Consider the following 9,909-nt stretch of genomic DNA (forward strand, 5'->3'; position numbering starts at 1 on the left):
AGGTTGGGTTGTCGCAATTTATGTTGAACCCCCCCCCCCCCCCACGCAGCCTCACCAGCATGCCGTTGTGCTTGTCGATCAGGTAGGAGGCGTTGGCGTTGCGGGCGGGGTGCAGCTGCTGCTTGTCCTTGTACCAGGAGTAGGTGGCCGGAGGGATGCTCTGGTGGTCCCTACAGCGCAGCTGCACCACAGAGCCCGTCACGGCCGAGCTGGGGATCTCGCAGTGCGGGGTGTGGGGGGGCACTGGGGGGAGAGAGGGGGGGGGGGGAGTAGAAAAACTTGAACAATTAAAATGGGAGAGATATCGAGATTATTTGTCGGGATTCTGGGATTAACTCCTCGTCATCGGGATTCCCCCGACAAATTTTTAATTAGCATGAGTTGAGCAAAGGGCGGTTCAGATAATGGCCCTTGAGGCCATTATCTTACGCTTAGCGTAAATGTACGTATACATGTAATACTTTAATATGTGGGAGTATTAGATAAAATACTTGTATGACAAAGAAAGATAGGCCACAGAATACTGGTCAACAGCTCTTTTTCGTTTCAGTCATTCAAGGTAACACATACACACACACACACACATCGACGAGATAATTTGATAAATTCTGCCCCCTTCTGTAATGAAAGCATCTAAGTATTACAAGGCTGCAAGCTCTCTAGCAAGGAAAGTAACACATTTGAGTTGATCATTAATAAAAATAATGAAATCGGCCAACTGAACAACGGACACACAATGCGCACAAAACATTCTCTCGCTGGCTAGCTTGACTTGCTAATAACTGTAATTAATAAACTAAGAATATTTCTTTTGAATCACAATATTGAAAAGTCGTTTTTAGATAAACCATCTTTGCCTCAAGACACACATACACACACAAGGGTGTGAACTACATAAGTAAGGTCAGTATTTATTTTTCTCCATCTCTGGAAACACAGGCCACGTCCAAAGTCTTTCACCTTCCCCCAATAAGCAATGAATTAAGTCAGGAAATAGAGCAATGGATCGGACACTACCATGAAGTGGATGAATTTTATGAAAATAAAAACCGCTATGCATCATGGGATACGGCGCTGTTAAATACACATACCAATGCATTATGGGTACTAGGCCTCAATGCATTATGGGTACTAGGCCTCAATGCATTATGGGTACTAGGCCTCAATGCATCATGGGTACTAGGCCTCAATGCATTATGGGTACTAGGCCTCAATGCATTATGGGTACTAGGCCTCAATGCATTATGGGTACTAAGCCTCACAATGCTTATGGCTGCCAGAACGGGGACACACCCCCACACAGCGTGCTATATAGTGAACCCAATCAGCCCCCCCCGCCACTCACACACACACACACACGCACACACACATGCGCGCGCGCGTCGTACCCAGGACCCTGAGCGTGATGTTGGTCTCGGCCAGGCTGACCGAGTCCATCGGCGCGCTGATCTCACAGCGGTACTCCCCGGCGTCCTTCTGGGTCACCCTACGCAGTGTCACCGTGGCGCCCTGGATCGTCGCCCGGCCCTCGAACGGCCCTGGAGCAGAGGGGGGGGGGGGGACGAGGGGTCAATAGATTGATTCATTAGTAGGAAAAGACACGAGATGCCAGCTTGATCGAGCTATTGTGTGGCGGGCGTTTATTTATGCAGTGTGTGTACACAACTGGGGTCACACAGTCGTCGTCGACAACAGTTAGGTACAAAATAGATAGCTGTAAATAGATTGTAGATCAAGGCACGTTCCCCGGCAAAGAATGTAAACAGAAAGAACAAGCTCGTCGCTCTATATCATGGTGGATGTTTGAGTACGGTGTGCTTATTACTTATTTGTACATTATGGAAGCAGGAAGTCTGTTATGTCTTCCGTTTGTCTCTGGTCCTTCTCAGAAAAATTACAATGATTTGAGTTTGTCTAATTGTATTTTATTTCAAGAGCAATATCCGTCACTAGTATGAAGCGGAACAGAACCAGGAATACCAATATCTGGAACAAACAGCAGGTCGCTGGATAATTAGTCGGGAGGGATTCAGCCCGAGTGCTTTTAGTTCAACGACGGCATTTCGGACGCACGCTGTCACAAATAACCGACAACACACGAAATCTGTCCGCTGTGCGTCCATATAAAAGACCAGGAGGCCGAGCCCTTCAGATACGCAATGGAATCCATAATACAAGGCATTTAACTCAATTAAATGCCTCCTGTTCCCCCACTCACACTATGCATCGAAACGATGAAGAATGAGAAAATACTTTTCAGATAAACCCGATTTATTGTGACTTGGTCAACGATTCAAAGCAGCCAGTGAACACAACATCCCAAGCATAGCTACACCATTTGGGCCTGGTCTTAGAAATGAATGAATCAATGAGTAAGCCATTATCGATGCTACCGAAATACTGGTTCGTCTGACCCCTGGCAGGACCCGAGAGGTCCTGCCAGGGGTCAGACGAACCAGTATGTCGGCAACCTTGGAACCGCCTGGTCCGGGAGACGGCCGTACCTTTGAAGTGCCCGTCGTAGTAGACGAAGGAGACGTCCTGGCCCTTCTTCTTCCACTCGATGCGCGGGTTGTTCTCCCGCTCCGTGTTGAACTGACAGGACAGCTCGGCGTCTGGGGGGGGGTGGGGGGGGGGGGGGGGGGGAGGGGGGGACTGCTCGATTAGTTTGGTGTACAGTTTTCGGGTGTTTACAACTGGGACGTGCCTTGGTGATTACAATTACGATTAATTACAATCAAATATTAACTACATGTGTTTGTTGGGGTCATTTAGCAGACGATTTCATCCAAAGGGACATTTTTTTGATTAATAAATATTCTGCAATAACTGTGACAATGTCCATACTAGATGCCACCGAGATGGCAGCCAGAGTCCACCTAGGGTGCTTCTAGACAAAGTACACAGGGTGGTGGTGGTGGTGTTGAAGCCAGTTTACTGTAAAACCTTGTTCATAATGATACCTGGCGCTCCATGTTGGCATGCAGGAGAACTCGGTGTGTGCGGTGACGGCTGGTTCAACCTGTTGCACGCTGATTACCCAACGAACAACAGGTGTGCAGCCTCACCCAGCCCCAGAGTCCAGGCGGTCAGACCCGGGGCTGGTTGAGGCTGCTTAGACCAGCCATCATCACACACACACACACACACACACACACACACACACACACACACACACACACACACACACACACACACACACACACACACACACACACACACACACACACACACACACACACACACACACACACTGATTTAGTTCGTTTTTCCTTTGGCATTTCGATCGTCTTGCAGTCTTTCGCCGCCGATCTGTATTCGACGGGTCTATCGCCTGAACGCTGTAGAGCCCGCCCCTCACCTGCAAACTCACGGACCTCCACCTTGTGCCGGGTGGTCGTCACGGTAACGGCCAAACAGAGGGAACCTGAGGGTTTGGGGGGGGGGGAGTGAGAGAGAGAGAGAGAGAGAGAGAGAGAGAGAGAGAGAGAGAGAGAGAGAGAGAGAGAGAGAGAGAGAGAGAGAGAGAGAGTTAGAGAGAGAGAGAGAGAGAGAGTTAGAGATTGGGATGAGAGCGAGAGAGAGGGAGAGTAAGAGTTAGTGAGAGAGATTTGGATGAGAGAAAGATAGAGTAAGAGAGATTAGGATGAGAGAGAGAGAGAGAGAGAGAGAATGTTGGAGAGAGAAACAGAACCGTGAGAAAAAGAAAGGGAGACAGACAAGCAGAAACACAGAGCGAGAGAGAGAGAGGTAAGTTTAGTTCAAAACACAACATATTTTCTCATCCATTGGGGAGGGGGTGTACAAGCAAGACAAAGACCACAACGCCCAAACACGCGAAAGGATAACGCCATAAACGCGGCCATCTCCCGCCTCGACGTCGTGGACGCCAGCTAGCCGTGGAAGCTAACGGGCTAGCGGCAGTTGGTCGGCGGGTTGGTTGAGCTTTCTCACAGCGAGATCAGAGGAGCCGTGGAGCGGATTAAGACTAGCCTGACGCTCTTAATCCCGCCGGGGTCACGCAGGGCAAACCGCCGTATGTTTGGTTAAAGATAGGTTTTCAGGGGGCGTCGAAGTCACTAGCTAGTGGTGTCCAGGCAGCTAGCTAGGTTAGCCCAGAAGACGAGGGATACTGGTTTAGAGCGGTTTAGGTACGTTTCGGACGGTCGTTTTGTTGAGTCGGCCTCTGTGTCATCAACACGTTACTTCTGCATCCAAACAGGAACAGGAAACGGGAGCGACATTTCCTGGAAAGCTGATTGGTCCATTGGGTTATTATTTGTCCATCCTGTTGACGGACTCGGATGATCCTCAGGAAACATGGCCGGGTTCTGGAGGATTGGACGTCACACCAGCAGTATAAAGACACTTTTATCCGCCCTTTCTTATTCTTAATTACATTCCATATTTTATGTTGGCCGCCCGGTCTCCAATGCCCTGAAGTATAGCAGAGAGCATCGGAAGACTTAAGACGGCTTTTGAGGAAGATGAAAATATAATAAGACATCGAAGGAAGAATTCACTTAAAACAACCGATGAAAAAATTATGACCGCACAGGCACACACATGCAAGCGCACAGACGCATGTACACACACACACACGCTCACACGCACACACACACACACACACACACACACACACACACACACACACGCAAGCGCACACGCACACACATGCACGGACGCAGGCACGCATTTACATACACACACATGTGCACACACACAAACACACACACACACACACATCCACACACACACACACACACACACATACACACAAACGTTCCTGTCATTGTTTCTATAAGTAGGACAAACAGATTCGGATCTGACGCAACATAAAACAGTTTCCTAAAACAGAAAAGTTCTAATATTATCCAGGATTCATCGACCGCATCAACTTGTCATGAATAACGACTATAAAAAGAACACAAGGCTTGTCTTTGTGACGAGCGAGTAGACCGCAACTTCAAGCAATAACCGTCACCGTAGCATCAACGTAGCATCCGCCAGCTAACAGTCCGACTCAATTTGTTAGATGAGGTAACTTCTGGGCCAGGTTACTGTAAATCTATCACTGGAAAAGTCTGGTAGTTTAACCACAAGTTTCCCCCCTCTCTCCCCCCGCTGAAAGGAGGACAATGAATAGAGGCCAAATAACCACCAAAAGGTTACCAGGAAGTCACAGGAAGTGTGGCTGTATTAAACAGGAAGTCAGCCATATTGAGTAAAGAAAACATAATGTGGCCGAAGCACTGGCAACTTTCTTTCCATGATTGTTCCTAGCTTTTTCCCGATATGCTACTGGGGAAAACAGCATTAGTCATTGTTCTGTTTTGGTTTGTGTGTCCATTGTTCTCAGCTTCCCCTGTTAGGTGGCTTTGGAGAAAAGCCTCTTCTGAATGGCGAAATGTTAGGGCATTGTATTCTAAATGATCGATTTGCGTTGTTGTTGTTGTTGTTGACAATTGACCCTGTGAACACCGACGTTGGCTCATGTCAGCCGGCCTTTGTATCCGACGGTGTCACGTGAATGACAATACTTTCGATGACCAAAGTGTCACCGTGATTAACAATACTGTTGTTGACAATAGTGTCACAGCAATGTCAATAGCGTCACGTGAAAGACAGTAGCGTCACACGGGAAGGACAATGGCGCAGCGCGGACGGCAACAGAGCCACGGCGACGACAGCACACTCACGGGAATGACGACCGCGTCCCGGGAATGATGCGGCACCCATTCAGAGAAAGTCCGACACTCCGATCGGAGTGTCGTCTCCCTACCCCCCCAGCACCCCTTTATGTCCTCCAGGAGCAACAAGATTACCACCCCGGCCTTGAGGCGTCGCCCCCCCGCCCCCCCCCCTCCCACCCCCCAGGGCAGTATCGGCCCACTAATGGACGGAAGGAGAGCGCCAGACAGACAGGGGGGAGGGAGGGAGAGAGAGGGGGAGAGAGAGAGAGAGAGAGAGAGAGAGAGAGAGAGAGAGAGAGAGAGAGAGAGAGAGAGAGAGAGAGAGAGAGAGAGAGAGAGCGATAGAGCGGAGGGAGAGGGGGGAGGGAAGGAGGGAGAGAGTTAGAGAGGAGGAGAGAGGGAGATGAAGGGAGAGAGAGAGAGAGAGAGAGAGAGAGAGAGAGAGAGAGTGAGTGAGGGAGAGGAGGAGAGAGAGAGAAGGCTAGAGCGAGGGGGGAGGAAGAGAGAGAGGGAGTGAGGTAGTGAGAGTTAGAGAGAGAAAGAGTCTGAGTGAGGGAGAGAGAGTAAGTGAGTAAGAGAGAGGGGGAGAGATCGACCAAGGACAGGCAAGGAGTGCGGAAGTTCTCGATTGTCTATCGCTAACGCTTCAAGGATCTCCAGGACCGCCGGGAGAAGAGGCCGGAGTAGATGGGAGACTGATGTCTGACGCTCCCATGGCTGGCTCACTTAATCATGGAGAGAGCAGGGAATCACAGAGGAGTTCGAGCAGCTCCCTCAAGGAGAGAACAACAACATGGCCGCCTCTTATGGTAACAAAGGCAGAGCGGGAAAAGGTGACAAGGGAGCGGGAAGAACAGGAAACAGGTCCGGACTGGAGTTTGGGAATCTTCTGGAAGGATTCTCCGGAATAGGTTGTGGGGGGATATTAATATTAATTAGATGTTATGAAGAAATACCTCCGTCTTTGTGATTAGGCTAATCACGCTAGGCTAACGTTTGACCGTTATGTACATTTCAATCATACGCAAACATATAACCATTACATAATGGCCAATTGATTATTGATCTTGATACTATTGTGTCCATTGATTGATGGCGTGGTTGGGTAGTAAATGGGCCTATTGTGTCGCTAACCTCGGTTTACTACAAGGACGAGCCAATCAGATAACGTCGGTGGTGGAGTAAACGCCGGGGAGCAGAAGACGTAACGGTTTATCAGTGACGTCTTAATTGCCTCCCAGACACGAGCGAGTATCGCAGCGCACCGTCGATACGAACCGAGGAGGCCTGCGCGTTGCCTATCTCTGGCACGCAACCTTGAGCAAAAAGACGCCGCCCACGCACACACGCACGCACTTACACACACGCTCGCACGCACGCACACACAGACACACACCAACACACAGCGGACAGACAGTTAGGCAGGCAGACAGACAGACAGACAGACAGGGAGGCACACAGGCAGGCAAGAACACACACACACAAACACACACACACGCACACGCACACGCACAGAAGGTTAAAAAGTAGGGGGTCCTGCATCAGTATGGGTGTGGCACCGCTTGCTCACTCATATTTGGCACTCGAATCGTGACTTTCGGGACGAAAAAACAGACACGGCGGACCACGCATAGACCCAGACACGCACGCAGACAGTCACGACCGCGGATATATGTCTGGAGAGAACTGGAGAGAACCATTAGACAAAGTGGCTGTAAAAGATGGCATCTCAACTCAGGAAACACAAACAAAAACACCAACAGACTTTCAAACCCGCACGCACACACGCGGGCACCCAAACACACGCTCGCACGCACACACGTGCACGCGCACACGCACACGCACACACACACACACACACACACACACACACACACACACACACACACACACACACACACACACAGGAAAGCGAGAGACGGTGACCGCCCCCGCACGACCCCCCTCCTGCACGAGCAAAAAATAGATGGGCACATTTGTTTCTTGGCACGCGCCCCGCTCCTACAGCTCTGCGGTCCGCGCGCAGCGTCCCACGGGCGCTAGCAGGTCAAAGACACCGCCTACACTGCCTTAATTAAAGTACTTTTTAATTATGATTAAGCGAGATAAGGGCGCGCGAGCATCGAGGAGAACACACGACACGCGCACACTTGCGCTATATATGCGCGCATATGCTGAGAGGCTGACAATCAATTAGGGGGGCTTTAAATAAGTCAAATGTATTGCTAGAGTGATGTGGTAGATTCAGAAAAAACAAGGAGAGGGGAGGGTAGTGTGTGTGTGTGTGTGTGTGTGTGTGTGTGTGTGTGTGTGTGTGTGTGTGTGTGTGTGTGTGTGTGTGTGTGTGTGTGTGTGTGTGTGTGTGTGTGTTCGCGATCCTTAGAACAAAGCTCCACTGTATAATTGTAACCCTGCACTGAGCAACAGCTGTCTTTGTGCGTGTGTGTATGTGTGCGTCAGATAGGGTGCGTGTGGGGGAGGAAAGGATGGAGGGAGGGAGGGAGGGAGGGAGGGAGGGAGGGAGGGAGAGAGGGAGGGAGGGAGGGAGGCAGGCAGGCAGACCACCCTAAGTAACATAGATGCATTTAATCTTACATTCAGACAGTCAGTATTCGAGACCATCCAATTACATTTACACTGTTTAATATCTAAATATAGTAACCGAGAGAGTGCAGCCCCGGGCTACGCATTATGTTATGCCAAGTTGATTATTTAAAATCCTTTGCCAAGGACTTTCTGGCTTGGGACCTCCCGTGAACTCACGACCTCCCGATAACAGGTGGCAGTTTGGGGGAACGCGATGGGAACGAAAAGGAGAATCGAGGTCACCGAGCTCATCGGATTGGGTTTTGGGCCAGCGGCCACCAGGTATTCGTTGTGATCGACTGATCTGTGGTGGCAGACAGCGTGTCTGGAACAGCTAATTAAAGAGGTGGAATATTCCCCATTTCATGAGTTATTTAGGTGACTTAATAAACATAATAATAGGTCAACTACTTTTTTTTACCCACAAATGCGTTTTTTTTTGCTTTTTTAAAAGCGTCAAACGTTGGATTTTCTTTAGTGTAAATAAATAAGCAAAATGATCATCTTCCATCAATACAAATATGCGAGAGAAACAGCCGACAGCCCCTATATGGAGCCCTCACAACCACAACTCAGATTAAACTTTCAGTAGGTCCACAAAAAGTGGCGAATGGGGGTAAAACTGGGGTTTGCACCCCGAACCTCCGAGTCCTAGAAAGTTTGGGAGTGAAAAACATAAACAGGGCAGACACAATATGCACCAGAATCAAGAAAGAATGGTTTTAAATGCCAGGATCGTTGGTTAAATTACACTAATGCTGGCTTGTCCATTTAATCATCTTTAAGCCTTTATCCTAAGCGGAGAGCGCGAGCATTGACACGCACGCACGCAGATGCCAAACACACACGCACACAACACACACGCATACACACATACACACCGAGCAAATCACATCTAAAAAGACTCACAGTGCATCAAGAGGACGACGATAGGGAGACAGGACGGGGACAGCCACTCCATTATCCCCGCGCGCAGTCTTCCCCCTTCAAGGAAACGGAGGAGAAAGCGGCTGGCGAGCGCCACGCAATTCTTCACGCGCTTGTTGTTCGTGAACTCTTCGTAATCCCGGTGTGTTTTTTTTCCCCCCCCGTTAGTTCGCTCTCGCCGACCGGGGAGAAAAACCAACTGTTCCGTCCAGAACAGTTTAAACCCCGCGCGGCTGGCTGCTCGCGCTCCACCGGCGGACAGCGCGCGTGACTCTGCCTGCGCGCGACAGGTTATGTTATTTGAAATGTTCTTCTTCTCGTCGGTTTAGGGAGAAATCGTTATCCCGGCGAGCGCGTACGACGGCGATAGTGTTCTGAGTTTTTACTATGAGGGATTGATTTACTCCCCCTTCCACCCTCACCCACACGCCCTCCCCGCCTCCCCATCCCCGCCTCTCACTCTATCTCTCCCCCCTCCTCCTCCTCCCTCCTCCCCTCCCTCTCTGGCTCTACGTAGACGTGGGTGGAAGGGAGGGGAGGGGAGGGGAATGAGGGGAGAGGGGAGGGCGGACGAGGGACGTCTGCGTCCGACAAACGAAGGTGCGGAAGGAATGCCACGAGCGCAACGCCGCGTCCAAGACGAGCACTGCACGAATTCGCACAAAAAACACACTCTAGCTAGGCATGCCCACTTTTACACGGA

At 50.1% G+C, this 9,909-nt stretch overlaps 1 protein-coding gene across 5 annotated transcripts in view; it reads right to left on the reverse strand.

Annotated features, from left to right (window-relative positions):
• Positions 1-9,610, reverse strand: part of jam2a (junctional adhesion molecule 2a) — an 18,798-nt gene extending 9,188 nt beyond the window's left edge. For 2 of the 5 annotated variants that reach the window (XM_056588765.1, XM_056588763.1), the window contains exons 1-5: positions 9,189-9,609; positions 3,362-3,427; positions 2,505-2,615; positions 1,389-1,538; positions 56-243 (exon numbers count right to left, since the gene is read on the reverse strand). In XM_056588765.1, coding sequence (XP_056444740.1) covers positions 56-243; positions 1,389-1,538; positions 2,505-2,615; positions 3,362-3,427; positions 9,189-9,240 — 567 coding nt within the window. In that variant the 5' untranslated portion in view covers positions 9,241-9,609. Of the gene's footprint in view, positions 1-55; positions 244-1,388; positions 1,539-2,504; positions 2,616-3,361; positions 3,428-9,188 lie in introns of all 5 variants that reach the window. The other 3 variants (XM_056588768.1, XM_056588766.1, XM_056588764.1) reach the window with 2 other exon arrangements.
• Positions 9,611-9,909: the final 299 nt, after the last annotated feature.

This window comes from Gadus chalcogrammus, chromosome 4 (genome assembly GCF_026213295.1).
Source record: "Gadus chalcogrammus isolate NIFS_2021 chromosome 4, NIFS_Gcha_1.0, whole genome shotgun sequence".
Taxonomy (NCBI): Eukaryota; Metazoa; Chordata; class Actinopteri; order Gadiformes; family Gadidae; genus Gadus; species Gadus chalcogrammus.